General features: G+C 46.2%; 1 protein-coding gene across 2 annotated transcripts in view; it reads left to right on the top strand.

The window, feature by feature from the left end:
* LOC134350939 (cytosolic purine 5'-nucleotidase-like) overlaps window positions 1-27,731 on the top strand; it is a 154,411-nt gene that overhangs the window by 106,958 nt on the left and 19,722 nt on the right. For both annotated transcript variants that reach the window (XM_063056807.1, XM_063056808.1), the window contains 5 exons: window positions 4,965-5,048; window positions 17,163-17,204; window positions 18,621-18,728; window positions 19,910-19,976; window positions 21,158-21,328. In XM_063056807.1, the coding sequence (XP_062912877.1) occupies window positions 4,965-5,048; window positions 17,163-17,204; window positions 18,621-18,728; window positions 19,910-19,976; window positions 21,158-21,328 (472 nt within the window). The remainder of the gene's footprint in view (window positions 1-4,964; window positions 5,049-17,162; window positions 17,205-18,620; window positions 18,729-19,909; window positions 19,977-21,157; window positions 21,329-27,731) is intronic.

Genomic DNA, 27,731 nt, shown 5'->3' with positions numbered 1-27,731 from the left:
GGAAATGGGAATTCTCTGAATAATTTTCTCTTGGCTGACAAGAACACGATAGGGCAAATTTATTCTGTAGATTTCTTTGATTCCAGCTACTTACATACTCTCTTCAATACAGGTCTATTTTTACTTTATTTGGAGATACAGTGTGGAACAGGCCCTTCCTGCCCAGCGAGTTGCAACGCTCAGTAACCTACCTATTTACTTACTTACTTACTGTCCACTGGCAATTAGGGCAGCAATGAAGGTCCTCCATCTCTGACGGTGTTCGGGGCTTCCTTCATCATGACAGTAGCTTCCTCTTGGTTTTCACTACTGTCCGTTATGCAAGTCCCCAAAGGCGGCTCGGGAATACTGTCGCGCTCACGTAGAAGGATCCTTCATTGCTGCTTCTGTGGACCACTCTTAGTCTTGTCTCTACCCTTTGACCTATTTGGCATGGGAGACCCTACCAAGAGCTAAAAAATAAAGCCCTGACTCCTGCCAACATAGCTCTCTTGGTCATTGCGGCATGCAAGCCTGCAAACCCAATGACAAGGTTGCAATCCTCTTGGAGTTACCTACCTATTTAACCCCAGCCTATTCACAGGACAATTTACAGTGACCAATTAACCAACTAACCAGCACATCTTTGGGAGGAAACCAGAGCACCCAGAGAAAACCTACCGCTCACAGGAAGGACGTACTAACTTCTTACAGATGGCTTTGGGAGCTTCGAACTCCGACACCCTGAGCTGTAATAGTGTCGCGCTAACCGCTACACCACTGCGGTGCCCCAGAAAATGGAATGGGAGTTTTCATTTTCTGCAAGCTCCCAAATGCAGGAAATGGAATTGGCCGCTGCATTCACACTAAGAATAGAACCTACTGCAGTTTTCCAAACCTTCATCCTATTTCCTCTAAGATTTGTCTATGCCATTCATTGCAAATATTGTTCAGTGAGATATTATCACATTACTTATTCTGCAGATATCAGCTCAGTTTTCCTGACACCTCCAAACTGGTGACACAATTGTTGCTGATCCCCAAGTAGATCCAGACCTTGGATTCCACCACCGCCATCTCCAGTTCCTACAACCCTGGACACCTTCAGACTACAAATTACGCAGCCTCATGCTCTGGCTCCAGGCCAGTCCTCAACCACCAGCATCTCCAGACTGGTCCTTCTCAACCACCAACATCTCTAGACTGGTCCTCAACCACCAGCATCTCCAGGCTGGTCCTTCTCAACCACCAGCATCTCCAGACTGGTCCTCAACCACCAGCATCTCCAGACTGGTCCTTCTCAACCACCAGCATCTCCAGACTGGTCCTCAACCACCAGCATCTCCAGGCTGGTCCTTCTCAACCACCAGCATCTCCAGGCTGGTCCTTCTCAACCACCAGCATCTCCAGACTGGTCCTCAACCACCAGCATCTCCAGACTGGTCCTCAACCACCAGCATCTCCAGGCTGGTCCTTCTCAACCACCAGCATCTCCAGACTGGTCCTCAAACACCAGCATCTCCAGACTGGTCCTCAACCACCAGCATCTCCAGACTGGTCCTTCTCAACCACCAGCATCTCCAGACTGGTCCTCAACCACCAGCATCTCCAGGCTGGTCCTTCTCAACCACCAGCATCTCCAGGCTGGTCCTTCTCAACCACCAGCATCTCCAGACTGGTCCTCAACCACCAGCATCTCCAGACTGGTCCTCAACCACCAGCATCTCCAGACTGGTCCTCAACCACCAGCATCTCCAGGCTGGTCCTTCTCAACCACCAGCATCTCCAGACTGGTCCTCAAACACCAGCATCTCCAGGCCGGTCCTCAACCACCAGCATCTCCAGGCTGAGACTTTCCTTGCTGCCGCTGGGCCCCAGGTCTCCCCTTACCCTACTTCCACCTTCCAACCCCGGGTCTCTCAGACTTCATCGTCACCTCTTGGATCATTGGAACCTTCATCTTCCTCCCACCTTAACTTCCCTGAACATCCCAACCATCATCCCTACTCTGACACGTCCAACTCTTCTGCCCCTCTGATCCCAGCTTTAATCCCTGCCCTGTTTTCTCCATCGCCACCAACCTTTCCCTCCCTGAAGCAGAGCGTTCTGTCCTCAACAAGTGCCTTACCTTTGTCCCCCCCCAGTCCGCACCTCAGTGAGTTCTACGCCTGCCACAATGCCGAGCTCTTCTTCCATCGCCTCCATCTCCGAGCCCACTTCATGAACAAGAACTCCCCCACCCCACCCCAATGATCCCTTCTCCCATCTCCAATCCTCTTCATCTTCATGGACACCCTGCACTGGTTCCCTGCCCGCCCTGGATCGTTTAATCTGTAATTGCCCACAAGTCTGCTACTGGCTCAACTTCAGCACTCCTCACCCTACCTCAAACCTTCCTCCCGCTGATCGCACAACACTCCATTCTCTCCACAGCAATCCCACCCTTGCCATCAAACCCGCAGACAAAAGGGGAGCTGTGCATACTGACCTCTACATTGGTGACACCAGGTGGCAACTCTCAGGCACCTCTTCTTACTTACCCCTTGAAAAGGACCATCAGAAAACTGTCTCAGACACCATCACTGACCTCATCAACTCTGGAAAATTCCCATCCACTGCCACCAAACCCATAGCTCCCTTACCCCGCAATGGTTGTTTCTACTTCCTACCCAAGATCCACATGACTGTCTGGGTAGGCCCATTGTCTCCGCCTGCTCCTGCCCCACTGAACCCGTGTCCTCATTCCTCAACGTCATTCTATCCCCCTTGGTTCAGATACTTCTCACCTACATCCACGACTCTTCTCATGGTCTCGATCTCCTCACTAGCTTTCGGTTCCTGGCCCTGACCATGGATATCCAGTCACCATGCACTTCAGGAAGGCCTTAAAGTTCTCCACTTTTTTCTCAGTGAAAGAACCAACCAGTTCCCCTCCTCCATCTGACAGAACTGGTCCTCAACCTCAACAATTTTTCCTTCAGCTCCTCCCACTTTCTCCAGACTCCAGGAGTAGCCATGGGCACCCGCGTGGGTCCCGTCTACAACCCCATCACCCTCTGCATCCAACACATCATTCCCCGCAACTTCCGCCATTTCCAAAGGGATCCCACCACCAGAAACATCTTTACCTCCCCTCCTCTCTCTGCTTTCTGCAGAGATTGCTCCCTCTGTGATTCACTTCTCCATTTGCCCCTTCTGACTGCTCTCCCTCCCGGTACTTATCCTGGCGAACGGCCAAAGTGCTACACTTGCCCATTCATCTCTTCCCTCACTTCCACTCAGGGCCCCAAACAGTCCTTCCAGGTGAGACAACATGTCACCTGCAAATCTGCTGCGGTCGTCAATTGAGTCTGGTGCTCCCAATGCAGCCTCCTCCACATTGGTGAGAACCGTCGTAAATTGGAGGACCGCTTCATCAAAGTACCTCTGCTCCATCCGTCAAAAGCGGAACTTCTCGGTGGCCAGACATTTTAATTCCCATTCCCATTCCCGTTCCAACCTGTCCCTCCTCTGTCCCTTTCTCTTACGGTCTACTCTCCTCTTATGCCACAATGAGGCCACCCTCAGGATGGAGGAACAATACCTTATATTCTGTCTGGGTAGCCTCCAGTCTAATGGTTTGAATATTGATGTCTCTTTTCGGTAAAAAAAGTGTTTCCCTGCCCCCTCCCTGCTTCATCTATTCCCCACTCTGGCCTCTTATCTTTTACCTCCCCCTGGTCCCCCTCCTCCTTCTCTTTCTCCCATGGTCCACTCTCTTCTTCAGCCTTTTACCTTTTCAATGCACCCAGCTTCACCTATCCCCTTTTAGCTATCCTCCTTCACCTCACCTCCCCCCTTTTTATTCTGGCATCTTACCCCTTTTCAGTCCTGAAGAAGGGTCTTGGCCCAAAACATCAACTGTTGATTTCCGTGGATGCTGCCTGTCCTGCAGAGTTCCTCAGCATTTTGTTTGTGTTGCTTCGGATTTCCAGCATCCACAGAATTTCTCGTGTTCAGTTTTCCTGGTGCAGCTCGGAGATCGGACACATTGTTTACAACCCGTCCAGCCAGCAGTCGGTCACTTCCTGACTGCAAAGTCACTGCTGTCATTTCTGATGGCTTCGCCGGAATGTAGCTTTCGTAAAGCAAAAATACGGCCAGAATCATGCGATAGCACGACACTGGAGAGGCATCCTCATACGGTGTCAAGGTGCTCTTCATTCAGGAATGTAAATCAGTCCATCAGAAATTACTCCGCAGATTGTAATTCACAGGCTCTATTGCTGATGTTGGTATCTGTAACAAACTGCAAGATTGCAACCACAAAACAAGCATCTGCAGGTCTCAACGACGTTCCGAGCTTGCCTCTCTGGGCCAAAATCCAGAGCTGCTTTGTTCTGTTTAGCTCGTCCAGGACATGAGCATCACTGGCAAGACTACTATTTAGCGTCCATCGTTTGTTCACCTTCTGCTGCCTCACTGGAGTCCAAGTGATGGTGTACTCCTGCAGTGCTGTCAGGGAGGGTGCTTCAGGTTTTTAACATGCAGAGTAATGAAGGAACATGTACTTCTCGATCGTCATGCTGTGTTCTCAGGTGGCAGCTGCATTTATCCCCCTAAGAAGCATAGAAGTTTTATCACAGAACTAGACTGTCCACCCATGTTGCTCCACATGCAGTCCTAACCTCATTTGCCTATCAAATTCCACTTGCTCTGTCCCCTCTTCTTCAGCATCACTCGTGACAATTTTTGCTTCAGTCACCTAGTGTGTTATGTAACCCCATGTACTGAAATAAGAATGCATACTTTCCCATCCTAAATGCCCTATGTTTAACCGAGAGCTGCTTCCTTTTGTACCAGGCTCCCACTCCCACACCAATCACCGTCCTGTCCCATCCAGTAGTGATTCCAACCCCTCCCCCATCCCCCCCAACTCCTGTTCCTCCTCCACCCCAGGAAAACAACCGCTGAACAGCTGGAATGTGACTCTTGTTTCTCCACAGCCTCGCCTGCCGCTGCTCCTGGGTCGAATGAAAGAACTGGGGAAGATTTTCCTTGCCACTAACAGTGATTACCCTTACACAAACGTAAGTTCTATTTTGTCCGGGGCTCCTGAGGATACTTGAGTAAATTGCAGAGGCGGGCCGCCAGGTAATCGGCAACAGCAGTAGCAGTGCAGTCACTCGAGTGGGGCATGACGTTCTCCGAAGGGTTTTCTATTGCTAGCTCCTCTGGTGGTGGTACAGGCTGACCCGGGAAACTCAGGGACAATAACAAGTGTAAAAATGCAGCACACCTCCCAGAAATGAAGTTTCACCCATTACTGACGTTCTGCACATTGTCCCAACAATTATTTGGGGACCCACATGGAAAAGAGCTAAAATTGTGGAAGTTACCCTTCTAAAAAAAACCTTTATCTTTCAGAATCAGAATCAGGTTTATTATCACCGGCATGTGTTGTGAAATTTGTTAACTTAGCAGCAGCAGTTGAGTGCAATACATGGAATAGAAGAAAAAAATAAATAAATAAATTACAGTCTTCTCTTCTTCTTCTTCTTCTTCTGGCTATCCATCCCACAGGATGATGATGGTTCCTTTCAGTGCAGAAAGGAACAGCGTGTGCGTAAATGGATTTTAAGAGAGTAGGGAGTTGCACAGGTCCAGACCCACCCTCTCGACATCCCCTCCAGGATCCAGTGGCATGGTGGGGTCCAAGACGACTGGGGGAGGTTCTGTTGCAGTGAATGGCCAGACCAAGCTTCGATGCAAGGGATGCCCTTTCCGTGCTTCACGGAATGTGTTTGCTAGATGGACGTTGACCCTACGAGAGGGCTCATCTGTCCTTTGCCAGGTCCTGTTTTTTGTTCTGCAGAGTGTCTAGCCACCCTCCTCACCAGGCAAGCCTGGTGGGGGAGCCGGTTTAGTCGCCGACCACCTGACCATGCGACAGGTAGCACTGGGTTACATGGTACCAGTAGCACTCAGATGAGTGACCTGACCCAATTACAGTATATGTATATTGAATAGATTAAAATCGTGCAAAAACAGAAATAATATATATTAAAAAAGTGAGGTAGTGTTCACAGGTTCAATGTGCATTTAGGAATTGGATGGCAGAGGGGAAGAAGCTGTTCCTGATTTGCTGAGAGTGTGCCTTCAGGCTTCTGTATGGTAACGGTGAGAAAAGGGCATGCCCTGGGTGCTGGAGGTCCTTAATATTGGATGCTGTCTTTCTGAGATATCGCTCCTTGAAAATGTTCTGGGTGCTTTGTAGGCTAGTACCCAAGATGGAGCCAACTAAGTTTACAACCCTCTGCAGCTTCTTTTGGTCCTGTGCAGTAGCCCCCCCCCATACCAGACAGTGATGCAGCCTGTCAGAATGCTCTCCACGGCGCATCTATAGAAGTTTTTGAGTGTTTTTATACCAAATCTCTTCAAACTCCCAATGAAGTATCGTCGCTGTCTTGCCTTCTTTATAGCTGCATTGAGACGTGCGGTGCCTGTTTCTGACAGCAGCTGAAGCAGAGCTCAATGATGCCACATCGTTCATGCACCGCCTGCGTGGAAGTGAGTCAGAGAGTTGAAGTGCTGTCTCCGTGCAGCTGTAGAAGTGACAAAAAGCAGCTCGGTTGGAGGGATGGAAGGGAAAGGGAAATCAGGAGCCTCTGATGAGATTACAGAATCCCTTCCCACCAGTAGTCCCAAACCACAGCAGGACATTGTGGCCCATGAAACCAGATTGCTCCAACCGGTTTTGGCAAAGCCTGTGAGGAAGAACGAAGTCATTGTGACAGGATCTGTGGCCAAAACATTCGTGTCTGCGTGGAAACATTTTAATCTGTACAGATTTTTGGGATTTTTAGACCCAATTTCTGCCAAAACAGCATAAATTGTATTCGTATGCTTTGATGATGTCATTGCCTGCATGAACGAAATTGGGAAAACGGGCATCTGTGTGAAAAGTTTGTCACAACTGGAAGTGGTTATTCTAATTATGAGCTTCCACTAGAAATCAAGAGTAAATACGTTACAACACACATAAAACAGATTTTATTGTTAAGTAACAGGAATCATGTAAAATCAATGAGGGGGGGATCTCATTGAAACCTATTGAATATTGAACGGTCTGGACAGAGTGGATGCGGAGAGAGTATTTCCTATAGTGGGGGAGTCCAGGACGCAGCCTCAGAATAGAGGGGAATCAACAGAGATGAGGAAGAATTCCTTTAGTCAGAGGGTAGTGAAACTGTGGAATTCATTGCCACAGATGGCTGTGGGAGAACAGGTCATTGGGTATATTTAAAGTGGGGGTTGATAAGCTTTTGATTAGTCAGGCTGGCAAAGGTTACAGGGAGAAGGCAGGAGAATGGGTTTGAGAGAGATATTAAATCAGACATGATGGAATGGCGGAGCAGACTCGATGGACTGAATGGCCTAATTCTGCTCCTATGTCTTGTGTTTGATGGTCTAATTTCAAGATATTTCTCCTCGCAGTCAATATTCCATCAGCTGAGTATTTCTTTGTTTTATTGTTATTTCAGGCACACGGCAAACTGTTCAAATTGCAATTGTGCTGCCTGAGAACTAGTGGGAATACATTCTGCAATAACTTTCAAAGGGGAATTAGAGAGGGGAAAACGTATAACCTGTAGGGCATTGGATTCATCGGAACACTCTGTTAACATTGGCCTACATACCACTCTATTTGTCTTTTCCAATACTTTGAGTTTTGATTGAATTTTAAGTTCAGGGATATCTGTCTGTTGTTATGTGTCTAATAGACACATGGTGACTTCCTTATAATCATATGACAGAGCCTGACCCTATCCATTTGACGTGGGAAGTCATAGAATAGAAACAGAATGATTACAGCACAGAACGAGCCATTCAGCCCATTAGGTCCATGCTGGCTCCCTACCAGAACAATACACTAGCTCCGTGACACAACCCCTTCGTTGTGGACTTGTAAATTATTATTCATCATATGTATCCAATGCATTCTAAAAGGGCACAGTGAACCCTGGCCCCACCAGATTTAACCACAAGCCTCCAGGCTAAGACCTTCCTCGCTGCCACTGGACCCCAGGATCCCCTTTCCCCAACACCACTCTCCAACCTTGTGTCAACACCATCACCTCTTGGGTCCTCAGAGCCTCCATCTTCCTCATATCCCACCCTCCATGAACACCCCAACCTTCCTCTTTCCTCTGGTGCCACCAACTCTCTGCCCCCTTTGATCCCAGCTCTAATCCTTGCCGAGTCTCCACCATTGCCTCTGACCTTCCCCTCTCTGAGGCAGAAGGTTCGTCCTCAGCAAGCGCCTTACCTTTGTCTCCACCTCATCCACACCTCAGTGAGTTCCGTGCCCGCTCTGAAGTCAGTCTCCTCTTCTGTCGCCTCCAACTTCGAGCCCACTTCTTTGGCAAGAATTCCCCACTTGCACTGATGATGCCTTCTCCCATCTTCAACCCTCCTACTCTGCTCGGACACCCTACCCTCAATCCTTTCACCTTGGATTGCTGACAAACCATCAACCGTCTGTTCTCCACTCTCTGCACCAATCTTAACCTTACCATCAAGCCCACAGACAAAGGGGGTGCTGTTGTAGCGGAGACAACTGACTTCTACCTTGCTGAGCTCAGGCGTCTACTCCCACACCTCTTCATACCTACCCCTTGTAGAGGACCATCTCCGAACCATCAGGAAACTGTCTCCAACACCATCACTGACCTCATCCACTCTGGAGAACTCCACTGCCACCAGACTCATAGTTCCCTTACCCCGCTCTGCTCGCATCTACCTCCTACCCAAGATCCACAAACCTGTCTAGGTAGGCCTATTGTCTCTGCCTTCTCCTGCCCCACAGAACTGGGGTCTCCATTCCTCGACTCCATTCTATCCCCTTTCCCACCTACATCCACGACACTTCTCAAGCTCTCAGTCTCCTCAGTAACTTTCGATTCCCTGGCCCTGGCCGCTTCATCTTCATCATGGATGTCCAATTCCTGTACACCTCTGTCCCACTGCTACATTGAAGACGATATTGATGCTGCTTCATACACTTCTTCCCCATCAGGAAGGCCTTAGAGCTTTCCATTTCTTTCTCAATAAGAGAACCAACCAGTTCCCCTCCATCACCAACCTCCTCCGTCTGGCAGAACTGGTCCTCACCCTCAACAATTTTTCCTTCAGCTCCTCCCACTTTCTCCTGACTCGAGGGGTAACCATGGTCCCCAGCCAAGCCTGGCTTTTCATTGGCTATGTGGAGCAGTCCATGTTCCAAGCTTTCCCAGTAATGCTCCCCAGTGCTTCCTCTGCTGCATTGAAGACTGCATGGGCACTGCTTCATGCCAACATGTTCAGCTTGACAGTTTCATCAACTTTGCCTCTAACTTCCACCCTGCCCTTAAATTCACTTGGTCTATTTCTGACACCTCCCTCAGGTCCCTCTCCTTTCTCAATCTCTGTCTCCATCTCTGGAGACAAACTGTCATTCGGCATCTTTTATAAACCTACCAGTTCCCATGGTTATCTTGGCTATACCTCTCTCCACCCTGTCTCCTGTAAAAACATTATTCCCTGTTCTCAGTACCTTCATCTCCGTTGCATCTGTTCTCAGGATGCAGCTTTCCTGTCCAGGTCATCAAAGTGGTCCTCCTTCTTCAAAGAATGGGGTTTCCCTTCCTCTACCATCAATGCTGCCCTCACACGCATCCATTTCCCAAAGATCTGTGCTCACCCCATCTTCCCGCTGCCTTAACAGTGATACGGTTCTTCTTGTCCTTACCTACTACCTCATGAGTCTCCACATCTAACACATCCTTCTTTGCAACTTCATCCATGTCCAAAGTAATCCTACCACCAAACATATCTTTACCTCCCTCCCCCTCTACTTTCTGCGGGGATCACTCCCTCCGTGATTCCCTTGTCCATTCATCCCTCCCCACTAATCTAACCTGTCATAAATTGGGGGACCGCTTCGTTGAGCATCTTCACTCCACCTGCCAAAAGTGGAACTTCCAGGCGGCAAAACATTTCAATTCCCATCCCCATTTCTATTCCGGCACGTCAGTCCATAGCCTCTTCTTGTGCCAAGATGAGGCTAGGATGGAGGAGCAACACCTTGTACTCTTTCTGGGTAGCTTCCAACCTGATGGCATGGATATCAATTTATCCTTCTGGTAAAATAACATTTCCTCTCCTCCTCCCCTCTTTCTCTATTCCCCCTCCTCCTCCCCTCTTTCTCTATTCCCCTCTCTGGCCTCTTTCCTCTTCTCACCCCTCCTGGGTGCCCTCCTCCTTCCCTTTCTCTTATGGTCCACTCTCCTCTCCTATCAGATTCCTTCCTCTCCAGCCCTGTACCTTTCCCACCCACCTGGCTTCACCTAGCACCTTCGAGCTATCCTTCTTGCCCTCCTCCCACCTGTTTATTCTGGTGTCTTCCCCCTCCTTTTCAGTCCTGAAGAAGGGTTTCAGCCCCAAATGTCGACTGCTTATTTATTTCAACAGATGTTGCCTGACTCACTGACTTCCCCCAGCATTTTGTGTGTTGCTGTAGATTTCCAGCATCCTCAGACTTTCTAGTGTTTACGATTAGCTGCATAAAAAGTTCTTATTCTTAAAAAAAACATTGCAATTAAATTATCTACCCCCTTTTTTAATACCTGTTTAAAATAACTGAAAGAAACGCATATTGCTGATCTGTCATGTGAAAGCTTTGTGGATTTGACTTGGTCCTGCTGCTCATTTCTGCAATACAGTTCTTTAATTTTCCCCACGGTCACCAAACATTGGGGAAAACACACGCTTTCTTTCTTTCACCCATCAGCAGTGCCACACAGTGGCTGTACTATGTACTACCTAGAAAATGCACTGCATTTACACACCGGGCTAATCTGGAGGCACCTCCCGAACCTGGGCTTTCACCACCAAAAATGACTAAGGCATCAGTCGCAGGGGAACACTACTTCCCTCAGTTTCCCTCCGGGTTGCACACCACAAAGATTTGGAAATATATTACTGTTCCTTCATTGATGCCGGGACGGAATCCTGGACCTCTCTACTCAGCAGTGAGGATCACCACACATGGGGGGTGGGGTGGGTGCAGTTGGGAATGAGCAATAGGACTGTTCTTGTTAGCTAGTGAAGAAAACTAAATTCTCTTGTCTGCCCAATGAACAGCACCAGCTTGGAATCAAATGAGCCCTCCCTGTACTCAACCACAGGAATCCATTTACCAATATTTAAACCCGTCCCGCTCACTGGGGCGTGGGCTGCCTACGGGGGGGGGGGGCGTCTTTAGTTTCTGTAGCTCTGGGTTTTTACGGGCTGGGGTTGCCATCCCCATACCCAACCCTCCTTTCGCAGCCGGGCTTGGGACTGCCCGTAGCGGAGTTATTTACCAATAAGCAATTCTGTAATTAGAGTCAATATTAACGAGCAAGCAGTGGTGAGTGTTGGAAATGATCTGTGCTTGAGAAACTGAGAAGTGGAACCCTTAGAACAGGAAATGAAAAGACCAATCAGAGGCTGACTGTCTCATGGGGGGGTCAAGGTTTGGTGGGGAGGGGTGGAGTTCGTGGCAGTAAGGGCAACTCAATTAGATCTGGTGGATACGATGAAAACCTGATCCACCGGGATTAGATCTGAAACCTTGTAATATTCAACAACTTTCAGAACAGCTGTAGATGGCCCAGTCCTCCAATAAAACCTGACATTTCTGTTGACTCATCTTATGGGGAGAAACTTCGTATTCATAACAGTACGCCACCCAACTCAAATTGACTTGTTTTTTTTTAGGAGTGTTGAAGGGACTAAGTGGATCATGTTGGATGGGACAAACTCATATAATGCTCAGGGGTAACTGGAATGTAGCAAATCTCCTCGATCAATCAATGTAGAGACTGCTCCATCAACAAGCTTGGAGTGTGAAAACAGCCCCAGGCACGTAGTTGATGATAATTTGCCACTAATCTGGAAAATTTGCCTTAACTTCTCTCTGGGTGCAAGGGTTGTAGTTTCAATCCCCACTGCAATGACAGAAGCATATAACACTCTTCTCTGGCTATTTGTGGAAACCCAGAATACACACATTTTCTCTCTTTTACCCTACAGCGCTATCACACCGTGGCGGCAGCGTGCACCACCTTAATTGCTGTTCCAACTACTCCCAACTGCAAGTGCTAATATCTTAATGCATAAAACAGATGGCTAGCAAACAAGCTTTAGTGAAACATTAACTATAGTTCCAAATCTCTTTAAAATAAGAGAACTCAGGAGCTGGAGCAGATCATTCAGCTCCTTAAACCTGTACTGCCATTCAGTATGATCATTGTGGATCTGACCCGGCCTTATTTCCTTTTCTGTGTTGATTCCTTAAAGCCCTCAATTTCTGATCTTTCAAAGAAATGTATACTTCCTTTTAAACATCCCAAACGATCCAGCCCCCGCAAACCTTTGAAGTAGAGAATTCCAGAGATTCACCACTCTCTGTAATGCATACCTCAGTGTTAAATGATTGGGCATCCATACTCTTAGATCAGATTATGAGGACATGCAGTCCTCTTTTATTGTCATTTACATGTTTGTAGTAATGCATGCATTAAGGAATGGTACAATGTTTTTCCAGAATGATATCACAGAGACACATGACAAACCAAGACTGAAAAACTGACAAAAACCACATAATTATAACATATAGTTACAACAGTGCAAAGCAATACCGTAATTTGATAAGAACAGACCATGGCATGGTTAAAGTCACAGAGTCTCTCGAAAGTCCCATCATCTCACGCAGACGGTAAACCTCCAGCACTGCAAACTTGCCAATGCAGCATCCTGGAAGCACCCGACCACAGTCCGACTCTGAGTCCGTCCGAAAAATCCGAGCCTCTGACCAGCTCCCCGACACCGAGCACCATCTCTGCCGAGTGTTTCGACCCCAGACCCGGCAACAGGCAATAGGCATGGCCAAGGATTTGGGGCCTTCCCTCCAGAGATTCTCGATCGCGCAGTAGCAGCGGCAGCGAAGCAGGCATTTCAGAAGTTACTCCAGATGTTCCTCCGTGCTTCTTCACATCTGTCTGTATCAAATCAGGATTGTGCACGGCATCCTACTTCACAGATACGATTTCATTTGGAATGGCTGCGCGCACTGCGTCACGCTGCCATCTTCTCCCCCCTCCTTATGTTTCCTTGTGCGAGATTCTTCCACTATGGAAGCATCTCAATGTCTACCCTGTCACCTTTCCCTGGGGGTATCCTGTGTTTAACTAGGATCATCGCTCATTCTTCCCAACTTCAGCAAATTCAGATCCTTTAGCTGCTCATGATAGGAGAATGATTTTGTCTATGGAATTAGCCAAATGAATCTTTGCTCGGTCTCCAGTGCTAATATATCCTTTGTAAGTAAGGGACCACGACTAGGTGTAATCGCAACAGTACCAGTACTTTAGCAACGATACCACCCTGTTTCTAAATTCCAGTCACCTTGCAATAAAGGCCAATTATGCCATTTGCCTTCCTAACCTGAAGTACTTACCAGCCCCAACATTTTTGTGAATTGTACACAAGAACATCTCAGTCTTCCTGTGTACATCTCTCAACTGCAATCTTTTCCATCTGGATTTTAGGCTGCCTTTTGATTTCTCTTACTGAAGTGCATAACCTCACACTTCCTCATATCACACTGCACTTGCAAAGTTTAAACTCACACACTAAGCACAACTATAATCCTAAATATCCTCAATATTTCATGCCCTCCCACACAGCTTCAAATCACCGGCAAAGTTGGACACCTCACGCTCTCTTTCTTCCAGGTCATTAGTGTAAATAGTCGATAATGGACTGCCAGGAATTGACCGTCAGGCCACTCCACTAGTTGCATGTTTCTTGCCTGAAGCCTTATTTTTCTCAACTCTGTGTAGTAACCAGTCTTCAATCCGTGGCACCTCGTCAAAAGCCTTCTTGAAATCCTAGTACACGTACTCTGTCAACTCTGCTCCATACATTCTACAGAAAATTTGTCAAAAGGGATTTGCCGATCATAAAACCATTCTGATAGGATTTGATTGCTTTAAACTTCTCTAAATGACTGGTTATTTCATCCTTGATTATAAACTCCATTTTGCCAACAGTAGTAGTAGGCTGCTGTCGATCCCAGGGGATCATAGATTTGCGCCTCTGGTGGACTGTGTCCTATCCAAAGTAGGATTCCTGGGCAGGAAGATTTGAAGAACCGGCCGTTGCCCATGCAGTGGGTTCCCCTCTCCAGGTCACTGATGTAGTCCAAGGGAAGGGAAAGCGCTGATACAGCTTGGCACCAGTGTCATTGCAGTGGTTGCCAAGATGAAGTTGTAAACAACATCAAACTGCCTTAGGGACCCCAGATCCAAATTTCTTCCTCGGGGTTTACTCCCAAAGCCTTTCCCATGGGGGGGGGGTATGGCTACAAGGCAACGGAGGTTTAAAATCAGAGTTTTCCTTCTCCTAGGCGGGCTGCTGTCCAAGGCTGATGAGCTCCACCTGCCTGAAGCAACTGGTTTTGAGGCGCCAGTGGTCCGCCTTTGCCCCTTCTCCTGTCAGTAGAAACAGTTCTACTGGGCCTAGTAGCTAAGCCACACGGGAAGGCCAAGAGTTGGACTTGGTTGTCAGAGACACACGCATTTGGAGCACTTTATAGGCAGTGGGAGCTTATCCCCACTACCACCCCCGGCTATTACAACCTTAGGAACCTTTGCCAACAACAGATGCTGCTAACTTACACTTAACTACTTTTTGTTTTCCTGTCTTCTTGAACAAGGATGTTATATTTCTGTCTTTCCATTTCATGGCATCCTCCTAGATCACAATCATAAGAACATTGAGTTGTACAACATGAAAATAGGCCCTTTGGGTCAAATCATCCATGCTGACCAAGGTGTTTTCCTGAGCTAGGCCCATTTCCTTATGTTTGTCCCACATCCCTCTAAACCTTTCCTATCCATATATCCAACTTTTATTTATAGGCATCCGTTAGTCTCATGAGATCATGGATTTATATCTTGGAAGGTTTCCAGGGTGCAGGCCTGGGCAAAGTTGTATGGAAGACCAGCAGTTGCCCGTGCTGCAAGTCTCCCCTCTCCACGCCACCGATGTTGTCCAAGGGAAGGGCATTAGGACCCATACAGCTTGGCACTGGTGTCATCGCAGAGCAATGTGTGATTTAGTGCCTTGCTCAAGGACACAACACGCTGCCTCAGCCAAGGCTCGAACTAGCGACCTTCAAATCACTAGACGAACGCCTTAAACACTTGGCCACGCGCCAACACGGTATCCAACTAAAAAGCTTTTAAACATTGTAGTTGTATCCAACTCCACCATTTACACTGGCAGCTCGTTCCATAGACCTACCAGCCTATGTGCCTCTCAGGTTCCCTTTAATCCTTTCTCCTTTCACCTTAAACCTATCCCCTCTAGTTATCCCCTCAACTTTGACCAATAGCCTCACTGTCTCTGCAGCCATTCCCTTTAGAACCTTTGTGTATAGACCATCAAGACCCCAGTGACATGTCTTCTTTTAATCCCGTTAGTTTCTTAATAAAACTTTATCACTCATGGTAGGGTGGAAGATGCCATGAATCTGGCTATTCTCTCAGATTCCTCTGGACACTTGTTGCTTCAGCAACATCACTAAAACAGCCTGGTTACTCAGTTCATTGTTTCTGGTTAGGCTGTGCACCTCGATTATGACAATGTCTATATTTCACAACTTTCATTGCCAGTGAAATGGTTTCCAATGTCCTGAGATTGTATGGCATGCTTGACCCATCTGTAGGGCTGTTGTTTGGAACTTGTATCGATGTAAAAGCTAATTCATAAGCTTGGGCCAATCCTTAACTTGTCTGATGCTAATTCAGGCAGCTACTTCACACCACTTATCCCTGGTGTGTTATTTTAATTTCTCCTAAAAACTGAAATCCCTGGAGAGGAATTGAGAACACAAACTCTGGGTGACCTTGCCCTTCTAAATTTCAGGAAAATATCTGCTATTATCACCCACCAGACCCCTGACAGAGTCAGCTGACTTAGCGCAGAACACAACGTTGAATCTGGGTACATTAGGAGCAGGAGCAGATCAATCAGCCCCTTGGACTACTTTCCATTCAGAGCCTGAACTGTACTACTGTTTTGGAGCAAGGGGTAAGCTCATAATTTGGTTCCTAATCAAACTGTATGCTTGCAAATTTCCATTTCATTGAAAGTAGGTATTATATATTCTTTAACAAAAACAACAGGAATTCTGCAGATGCTGGAAATTCAAGCAACATACATCAAAGTTGCTGGTGAACGCAGCAGGCCAGGCAGCATCTATAGGAAGAGGCGTCGACTGCGCCTCTTCCTATAGATGCTGCTTGGCCTGCTGCGTTCACCAGCAACTTTGATGTATGTTGATTATATATTCTTTGTGTACAATGTCAGAGCTCCTACCATTAACCATGTAATTTCCCTTTACGTTTGAGATCATATTTTTTATTTCCATTTATTACACAATTAGATTGCTGTCATGAATCATAAGAGACAAAGACTATGACAGGGACCACTGTTGCACAGCTTCTCAGCATCTGCTGTTGAGGTTCACTGAAGAAGATCCACTGAGAATGTGAGGTCACACACAGTACTGTCTGTAAAATGTCCTTCTGCATTGACAGGTACTCTAGAGTCAAGGAAATGGGCTGCAGGTGCATGAGAACGCCAGTGTTTACATCTTCCCCTCCAAGTCACGCGTCATCCTGATTTGGAAGGATATCACCAGTCCTTTATCTCCACTGGGTCCTACATCCTGGAACTCACCCCCTGCAGCTGCGGTTCAAACAAAGCAGCTTACCGCCGTGTTGTCAAGACAAGTGTGTACAGTATAACAAAGAAAAACCGGCTTTGCTACCTACACTCAGATCGTGGAAAATTAGTGAATAAAAAATCAGCCAACAAGTGCAAACTTCTCAGTGGATGTGTTACCATGTGGTTTCTTTCCTATAATTCAATGCCTTTATCTCTGGCATCTGGTGTCTGTAGCTGTTAGTTTTCAGCTCTGGAGCCCTGATATGGGAAAATGAAAGACCTTTATTGGGGAGAGTTCTGTGATGAGGCAAAGCTCAAGACCTCTCCAGTCCACAGCCTCCTGACCTGTGATGTGCTCATATTCAAACTTATTTCTTTTGCAGGCAATAATGAACTTCTTGTTTGACTTCCCATCTGGGCCGAAGGTAAGGATCCAAACCAATGCAATTCAGGCCACAAAGACTGAACAGGTCATCCAGGCATAATATATAGCAATAGGTAAAAAGGGGAATTAGAAACAGATCCTTGTCATCTCCTACAACGGGGTATGAAAGAAAAGTCCTTTTCATCCAGACGAGAATGTTGTGTTACAAGTAGCAGAGGTAGAAATAGTGAGTAGCATTATCCATCAGCTCTGGCTAGCCTTCAAAAAAAGCAGCTGTACATTCAGTTCAGAGGTTCAGTCACACTCAGTCTCTTCGAACCAAGAGAAATTTGTGTGCCAAAACCTGAGAAAACATAGTAATCCAGCACCAATATAAGCAATGATACACCAGTGGATCAGTACCAAAACCCACTCACAGCACCTTTACTTTCTCGCACACCTACACACTGGCTGATTACTGTTTTGTTTAAGTGCCTCAGTATCCAGTGTTTTGTTTACGTTTTTAATCTGCACGAACAGCAGTGATGAAATCTCATAGTCACTATCTTCAGTGCCCTGCTTGATCATGAGGTATCTGCGCATGATCTCTCACTCTTGTATTCTCTTCCTTTCCCCTCCTTTTCTTTATTCCCTCCCCCTCACAAACACAGGCAAATGGGGCTGGCTTAGTGTCTTCATCACGGATAAGTTGGGCTAAATGTCCTGTTTCTGTGTGGTATAATTCTTTCAATTTATCTTTTAAAACTCCATTACTCTACCTCTTTCTCTTTGCCTGTCCCTCTCTGCCTTTTCTCTCATTCCCTCCTCTGCCACACACGCGCGCGCGCACACACACACACACACACACACACATACACACACACACTCACACTCAATTCCTCTGTCAGGAATTACCTATGCCATTAGATTCAATAAAGATTATTACTATGCTGTATTAGTAAACCACTGTTCCCTTATAATGTAACAAGTACGGGGTGTGATATTTCCTTTAATGCACTTGAGTGCCTCTTGCCTTCAATGAAAGTGGGCAGAAATGTGTTCAGCTCCTTCTCGTACCATTTCCACAGTAGATCAAACCTACTGTGTCCTATTGAGATTGTAAGACATCTTATGCCTTGAGTTACTTGCTTTTAAAGTCTAGAAGTGCTTCATAGAAGCATAAATAAACTAGGTTTAGTATGAGGCCAAACGAAGGTTACCAGGTTGGTATTTAACTTGGTCAAAGAGGTGAAATGAGAGGTGTGGCTACTCAGGCCTGGCAAAGAGCCTCCAGAGATTTGAGCCTTGACACCAAAAAGGTTGATTGCTGATGATGCACCAGGAGATCTCAGAGACTTGTAGGGCTCAAGGAGATAGGCTGGGGACAAGAGCATGCAGAGATGGGAGACAATTTAAGATGGCAGAGCTGGTGAGGTTGCTGAGTACTCAGCATGATGTGTCTGTTTCCCGTTTCCAGCCTGGCACCTCACACCGCAGCTGGCATACCTACTTTGACTTGATTGTGGTAGACACGCGGAAGCCTCTCTTCTTTGGAGAAGGGACTGTCATCAGGCAAGTTGACAATGTGAGTAACGGAGATCTATTTCTACACTGATAAGGAGCTAGGTGTGAAGTTATTTCACTTTTCTTCCTGCTGTGACAGGGACTGGTTTTTCACTGCTTGTCAGAGATTTTCTTTGGATTACCAATTCCCACAGTACCTTGTCATTATGCCTTAACATTTCATTTTGCTCCCTGCACTCATTTTGAGTTGTGAAGTCTGTTCAGCGCATGTCTCCTGAGAATAGAGCAATTCTTGTGGCTGCAAATAGGGCAACAGAACTATATTTTCAATAGGTTTCAAAGGTACATTTAATGTCAGAGAAATGTATACAATATGCATCCTGAAATTCTTTTTGTTGGCAACCATCCATGAAAACAGAGGAGTGCCCCAAAGAATGAATGACAGTTAAATGTTCGAACCCCAAAACCCCCCCAACTCCCCCTTCCCATGCATAAGCAACAGCAACGACCCTCCCCACCCTCCCCCACCAGCAAAAAAGCATCGGCACCCCCCACCGAGCACTCAAGCGTGCAGCAAAGCATCAATAAAGACACAGATTTACAGTACCCCAAAGACTACGGTTCACCCGGTAATTCGACATACCATAGGCTCTCTCTCTCTCCCTAATAAGGGAAAAAGAGGTGTCCCCGTTTCACATCGAGTGGGGAGACATAACAAAACAACTGAATAATTCATGGTGTTCTCTGTTGCGTTGCTTTTTCCGAGCTCTGTGCCCAACAACTTGGGTCTCTGGGCACACAGCCAGCAGCCAGCTCACCGCTTTCGATCTTCCGTGTACTCCCATGACACATCAGGCGGTGGCACCGGCCTCGAATCCGCCCGCCTCCAGAGCCACGGAAATCCGGCACCCTGAAGGCACGCTAGTCTTCCAGGCCGCGTCCTTGGTATGTCGAAAAGCAGCCGGTGGTGAGGCCCCGACAGCAGGTCCCATTTCCCCAAAGAACTGAAGTCAGTGTATAGCTCCAGGTCAGGGTCTTCAAAAGAACCCTGAAAGGGGGAAATAGAGATATCAAAGATAGAAATAGAGCTGTTTAGGAAGATGCAAGACAAGGAGTCGCTGTTAGGCACCACTGTTCTCCTAAGCTTCGCCTCCTGTTGTTTTCACAATGATATTCCTTTCTTGAGCTTTTAGCCAACACAGTACACGTTATTTATTAATGATCTTGTGCCTTCCAAACTAGGAATCAGGAAAGCTTCGGATTGGCACCTACACGGGCCCCTTGCAACAGGGTGTGGTTTACTCTGGAGGTGAGTCAGCCGTGCTGTCTGTATGACATTTACACAGTAGCACATGCTCTTTCATCAGAATAATAAATGCTACCCAAATAGGGGCACTTGAGACTCTGCCTGAATTTTAAAAAAACATTATGAAAATGCAAATCAGACAGCATTATACCTTTGAGCTCAGAGGTGTAGTGAACAGAGTAGTCAAGGCAAATATCATTTGTGGCCCTTCATGCATCAGGCCTGGTTCCCTTCACTTCGGTGGAGTCTCCAACCTTCAGAGAAAATTTAGCAATTGCCATGTTTAAATTTAATATTAAAAAAATCTATCCAGTATATCACCAATTTATACATCTCTGATTATCCAAGAGATTTAAAATCAGTGAGTCAGGCCTTTGGCAATGTGACAGTGCTAGGGTGGAAGCCCAGAACACAGTACTAGGTGAGCTGGTGAGCACCTGCCACTCATTCTATTTGTGGGACTGCTACGTTCAGGATGTCTCAAGGTTACTGGCAACTGCTCGACTGCAGAATGCATGGTCTGAACCCATTCTAAACGGCTGGTTCTAATCCATTTAAAAACTTGCATTTCATACTCTGATGTGTGGACTCTCTGGTCTTTTCAAGTATCACATCTCACTCTAAATTGTTTTAGGAATAGCACTGTGCATGTTGCAGAAAAGAAATATTTGCCATATAGTACTGTTTTTCATGTCACCAAGACAATTCAGAGCTTAATCGAACTGATAAATTAATTGAGAAGTGAAATCAATTTTTTTCAGTCAGATCCCATAAACAGATGCTGAGATCTTTAACCAGAAACTTTGTTAGTTCAGGGAAGAGTGTTGAGAAGGATTTTTGTGGACCTCCTCAATCTTCTTTGTGGCTCACCCTGCAGAACAGAATACAAAAATCCAAGACGGACTCTGGTGTGGTACTGAGGGAATGCTATGGAATTGGCATTGATGATTGAAGCTGCAGTCATGTCGATATTTGAAAATGGGATAGAAAGGAAGGAAAAGGAAGTAAAGGAATCTCAGGATAAGCAGAAGGATGAGGCTGTGGAATATGAAAATGGATGGGTTGGGTCACATAACCTGTTCCTGCATTGTGGTGATTGGTGGACAGGTTTTAAATGTGGGCGGCCCTCCTGAGAATTAAAGGTGGTGAAATAATTAAAGATTTTCCTGCTCTTGCTGCCCTAGGGTCTTCAGACATGATCTGTGACTTGCTGGGGGTGAAGGGTAAAGAAATTCTGTACATTGGAGATCACATCTTTGGAGACATCCTCAAATCCAAGAAGCGCCAGGGCTGGAGGACTTTCCTGGTGGTGCCTGAGCTGGCACGTGAACTGCAGGTCTGGACTGAGAAGAGTGGTGAGTTCAATTGAGATTGGACTAAAACTGCATCCTATGTTGTCCTTTACTATCTCATCTTGTTAAACAAGAACAAACTTCTGCCTTTGCATTTGAATTTGGCCAGATCGGGTTATGAAAGGGAAGCCACAGGAACTCAGAGGGTCGAGCAGCATCTGTGTGGGAGAAAAGAATGTTGATGTTCTGGGTCATCAGTTTTCCTTTCCCTCCACGGATGCTGCCTGGCCTACTGAGTTCCTCCGGCAGATTGTCTGTTATTCCAGATTCTAGCATCTGCAGTCTTGTTCCTTGAGTGAATTTGGTTGTCTGTTTCCCTTGGGCATAAATCACTGGTCCTCATCTTCACTTCATCAGGTCTGGGAGAGATGATGGAGAGAGCTGAAAGGACATAATTTGTTAACTATTTTATTATCTGATTGACTGAGTCATCACATGCTAAAGGCAATCAGTCAGGAATGAAGATGATTGGATTTGTTTCCTCACAAACCAACTCCTTAAATCAATTCAACCAACACACACAACGTGCTGGATGAACTCAGCAGGCCAGGCAAAATTGATGGAAAAGAGTACACTGTTGGCGTTTCAGGGTCAAGACCCTTCATCAGTTCTGGAGAAAAAGGATGAGGTCAAAGTAAGAAGGTGGGGGGAGGGGAAGAAGAAGTACAAGGTGGTAGGTAATAGGTGAAACCGGGAGAGAGGGAGGGGTGACGTAAAGAGCTGGGAAGTCAATCGGTGAAAGAGATAAAGGGCTGCAGAAAGGGGGAATCTGATGGGAGAGGACAGAAGGCCATGGAAGAAAGGGAAGGGGGAGGAGCACCAGAGGGAGGTGATGGGCAGGTGAAAGAGGAAAATGGGAATGGGGAATGTTAAGGGGGGAGCATTTACTGGAAGTTCAAGAAATTGATGTTCATGTCCTAAATCAATTTATACTCATCCTCCTCTCAATTTCAGGAAGCTTGGGTCTGGCTACTTCACAGTGTCATACTGTACCCAGTGTGTAGCTTCTCCCTTGTTTACCAAGATAAACCATGACCCCCAACATATTCTCTGTTCTGCCCATCAGTATCTACCTCTCAAAATGCTGTAATTTTTTTCCATCTCCTGTCCCAAATTCATTGTCCTAGCATGTCAACTCTGGTTCAGTTGGTAACTCTCTAGCATCTGAATTAAAAGGCTGTGAGTTGAAGAAATCCTGCAGACAATGACAAGGCTGAGACGCCCATTTTCCATAAATGATAAACCAAGGTCCCTGTAAACTTTATAAAAGATCCAAAGTCATCATTTACAGAAGAGCAGATGAGTTATCTCCACGTCCTTGCTGCACTTATCAATCTGCCAATGTCACAGGAAGGATTAATCAGTCCATATGACATTGCAGTTAGTCCAATCTTAACATGCAAAACTGGCTGCAGCATTTCCTGTTTGGAGTGACCATACCTCTATAACAGTCCATTGCCTTTAATTCTGTAACTTATTTTGTAATTGCATAAAATCCAGTCAAGATGGCACCAGCAAACAACGATTCCTCGCGCGACATCTCTCAGATAGCCAGCCCCTTCAATTATTTCACTTTCTCTACATCTTCTGCCTGTTCCTTTTGTCTTGATTGTGGTTATGAAAACTGTTGGAGACTGTGACATGCAGTTTGGAATTCGATCGAATGAGCTAGCGCTTTGCTGTGTGCGGAGAGATGCCTTGTAGAGAAGACTAGAGACGGTGACCCGAAAAGGACCAGGAACATGAGCTGCCTCATGGAAAAGATCAGAGACGAGGCGTGGAGTCGTGAACAACTCGGTCTCAAAGCGGTGAGGAAGATTGAAGCATTGAGGTGAATATGGAGGAGGTCAGTGACCATTCTCAACAGAGGCCACAGGGTCAGTAGCTGGCTTGGCGGCATTCGCGTTTGGACCCAGCGTGGCAGTCGCTCTTCACGGAAGGACTGAGTTCGTGTGGCCACTCTCCTCAAAAGCCAATGGAAGGATGTTTTTGATATTCCAAGATTTATGTGATTATTGGATTGTACTTTCTATTGGTCCCCTTCAGTTTTCAGTGTTTTCTTTCTTGATGCCGGTTGGTGGGTCGGTGATATGTTACTTTTAATGTGAGGGAGAAGTCGGGAGTTTGGGGTCTGTTGTTGTTATTGGCATTTTTCTGTTGTTGTTATTGGCATTTTTCTGTTAGCGAATCTGTTAGTTTTTATGTATGAGAGAGGGGATTGGGGGTTTGATGTTATCATCGCTTTTTTTAGCGAGGGAGGTATCTGGGGCTTTGGGGTTTTTGGGAGTGTCGGCGATCTATTAGTTTTTATGCATGGGGGATAGGGGGTTTTGGGGTTTGCAAATTTTGTTTCTTTACCTTTTTCGTGTCAGCGGGGGAGTGATGGCTTTTCTTTTCAACAACCCCGTGTTTTTTCTGTATTTAATGGCTATCTGGAGAAGACAAATATCAGGGTTGTACTGTACATGCATACTTTGACAGTAAAATGAACACTTGAAGCTTTGAAAACATTCTGAAAATATGAATCTGCTTAATTATTCACTTTCCTCTCTTTGACCCTAGTCCCACTAAGCCATTGACAACTGATGTCTCTTCTAATCCCGTGCTGGCTGAGAATAGTACATTGGAAATGGTACTTCCCACTGGGTACCTCACTTCCTTGATAACTCACTGCCCACTTCCCTGCTCACCATTCTGAAAAGCCAAGCAACCACTCTTTCCACAGTCTTCCGCCATCTCGAACATCTTGTTTACTGCATGTTTTTTCTTCCTAATTTGCAAATAGCTTTTGTGCAAATCCATGTTTAAATCTTGCCCTCAGGAATCTACTCTTTTCCTACCTTCCCTTTCCTAATATACATAAGAAGCTTTGACATTCTCCTTAATCCTGCTTGTCAAGACCATTTCATGACCCATTTTGTCCTCCTAACTTCAGGTTCTCTTCTATATCCCCTGTAAATTTAAAAGAATTCATTTGCTATCAACTGCTTATAGCCGACATATACTTCTTTTCCCCCAAATCAGACCCTCATTTGCCTTTGTTAATCAAATTTCTATGTTCATACCAGCTTTGATTTTTCTGCTTACAACTCATCTTGACTTTAAATACCTCCCTATTATCAGACGATGTTTTAGAACATAGAACAGGACAATACAAGAACAGGCCCTTCAGTCCACATTTTTGTACCAGACTAATTAAACTAGTAATTAAATGCCTCACTAAACTAATCCCTTCTGCCTACAAAATGTCCATTCTCTATGACTGTGCATTCACCTTTATGAACCAGGCACCACTACTCTGTGTAAAAAGAAAGATTTCCCTCACATCTCCTTTGAATCTGCCCCTCTCACCTTAAAGGTATGCCATCTAGTAATAAATAATGAGATCCTGGGAGAAAGATGCTGGCTATCTATTTACACCTTTCATAATCTTACAAACCTCTATCACGTCTTGTCTCTACTCCAGAGAAAACAAACCAAGTTTGTCCAAGCAACATACATCAAAGTTGCTGGTGAACGCAGCAGGCCAAGCAGCATCTATAGGAAGAGGCGCAGTCGACGTTTCAGGCCGAGACCCTTCGTCGCTTCCTCCCCAAAGCCTTCACATCCTTACTGTAATGTGGGTGACCAGAATTGAATGCAATACTCCAGATGTGTCCTAACCACAGTTTTATGATACTGAAACCACAACATAGCTTCCTAAATAATCCTGACACTTTCTCTTTCTACTTGACTAAATTCACTACCACTCTCAACATACAAGGTTCCCTTACTATGCCATCCTTCCTCCTCACTGAAGCATACCTGTCCTGTACTCTGCAGATGGTCTTTAAACACCCTCCAATGAAGACTTGTCCCAAAACAGCTTTCTCAATTTACTCTCCCTAGCTCCTGCCTATTACTCTTGTATTTTGCACCACACCAATTTAATACTCTCCTGGAAAGTCCATATTTACCTATAGTTCTTAAAACTTGAAGAGTTGGGATCATTGTTCCCTAACGGTTCCCCACTGGAAGGTCAGTCATCTGGCCAGACTTATTTTCCAACCCCAGGTCCAGTATAGCACCTTCTCTAGTTTGACCATCTACATACCGATTTACAAATTAAATTCTGCCCCATTGAAAGCTCCTGCACTAAGGAGATCCCAGCCTATGTTGGGGAAGTTGAAGTCACCCACGACAACTACTCTATTGATTTTGCACTTTCCCCTAGTCTGTCTGCAGATCTGTTCCTCAATATCCCAGTGGCTATTGGGGGCGGGAGTCTGCAGTATGATCCAATCAGAGCGAAAGGATCTCGGCCCGAAACGTCGACTGCACTGTACCTCTTCCTAGAGATGCTGCCTGGCCTTGCTGCGTTCACCAGGGACTTTGATGTGTGTTGATTGCATCTTTCTTATTTTTGAGTTTTATCTCATAGAAACAATGGATGAATCCTTCATTATGACGTCAGCTGTGATATTGTCCTTGATCAATAGTGCAACTCGCCACCCCATACCCCCATTTTTACCTCCCTCTCTATCATTTCTAAATCATTGAAACCCCAGAACATGAAGTATCCATTCCTGCCCCTTTCAACCAAGTCTCAGTAGTAGCCACAACATCATAGTTCCATGTACTGATCCTTGGTCTACATTCGTCACCATTACCCTTAATACTCTTAGCAATAAAATAAAGACACTTAAACCCATCTGTCCCCATCTTCTGTATTACCTTGCTCCTGCCTGTCCCACTTACAAACCTCCTGGACTTTCCATCTACCCTCCCCTCCATTCCCCACTTTGTGACCTGGTTTCCATCGCTTGCCCAACTTGTTTAAGCCCTTCTGAGTAGCACCAGTGAACCACCCTGCCAGGATATTAGTTCTCCTCCAGTCATGATGCATCCATTCCTTCTGTATTGGTCACCCCTGCCCCGGACGGGATTCCAATGATCCAAGTTTTCTCCTCCAGCAGCTGCTCCCAAGCTCCTTTTGCCAGAGCCCATCTTGCACTGGTGAAGTCAATCCCCGGTTTAAACCCTAACTCTAGGAGGTGGGAAGACAAAATCATGCATAGAAAATAGAGCAGGCAAGACCAGTATGCTGAGCAGACAGACAGGTGGAGACGGACAAGAGGGCTGGTAAGCTTAACTGCATTTAGAGTAGATTATGAGGACACGCAGTCCTCTTTTATTGTCATTTAATAATGCTTGCATTAAGAAATAATACAATATTTTTCCAGAATGACAGAAACACATGACAAACCGACTTTAAAAACTAACAAAACCCCCATAATTATAACATATAGTTACAACAGTGCAAAGCAATACCGTAATTTGATAAGAGCAGACCATGGCACGGTAAAAAGTCTCAAAGTCTCTCGAAAGTCCCATCATCTCACGCAGACGGTGAGCCTCCAGCGCCGCCGACTTGCCGATGCAGCATCCTGGAAGCATCCGAACACAGTCCGACTCCAAGTCCGTCTGAAAACTCCGAGCCTCTGACCAGCTCTCCGACACCGAGCACCATCTCTGCCGAGCGCTTTGACCCCGGCCCCGGTAACAGGCAATAGGTAAAGCCGAGGATTTAGGGCCTTCGTCTCCGGAGATTCTTGATCACACAGTAGCAGCAGTAGCGAAGCGGACATTTCAGAAGTTTCTCCAGGTGTTCCGCCGTGCTTCTCACGGCTGTCTCCATCAAATCCGGATTGTGCACGGCCCCCTAGTTAACACATATCGATATCAATTTGGAACAGCCGTGCATGCTGCGTCACACCGCCATCTTCTCCTCCTAATCCTAACCCTAAATATTATTTGCTTTAATATTGGAGCTTTACAGTTAGAGCAGGTGAGATAAGACTATGGATTGGCACTTGGGATTGCAATCACAGAAGCATGGCTGGGTTGCCAGCTCAGTATTCCAGGGTATAGCTGTTTCAGGTGTGATAGAAGAGGTACAGAAGAAGAGGGAGTGTTGGACTACTGATCGGGGAGACCAGGCAGTACTCTGGGACAATATCCTGGAGGGATGGCCAAAGAACTTAAAAAAAAAATAAGAAAGGGTCAATCACTTTGATGTAGGTCTCTCAATAGTCAGCAAGAATTAGAAGGGCAGATATATAGAAGACCTCCGAGAGAGCCACAACCTTGTTGTGGTTTGGGGGCTCGAATGCCTCAATGATCTGGAGAGCTATGTTGGCATGAGAGACAGGGTTTAATACTTTGATCCTGGAAGGGTCACCCATGCCAAACCAGTGAAAGGGGAAGGGCCAGACTGAGTGGTCCACCGGTCTTCCAGGTTCAGGGGTTCACCTCAGGGCTAACAACCCCAAGATTGGCAAAACAAGACTGTTATGGAAACAGCAATAAAGATTATTTCTACATCTCAGTAGCCAAGGACAGACAGAGATGGAGGACCTTCATTGAT

This window comes from Mobula hypostoma, chromosome 8 (genome assembly GCF_963921235.1).
Source record: "Mobula hypostoma chromosome 8, sMobHyp1.1, whole genome shotgun sequence".
Lineage (NCBI taxonomy): Eukaryota > Metazoa > Chordata > Chondrichthyes > Myliobatiformes > Myliobatidae > Mobula > Mobula hypostoma.
The sequence above is the reverse complement of the archived record's forward strand: the minus strand, read 5'-3'. Positions and strand labels throughout refer to the sequence as shown.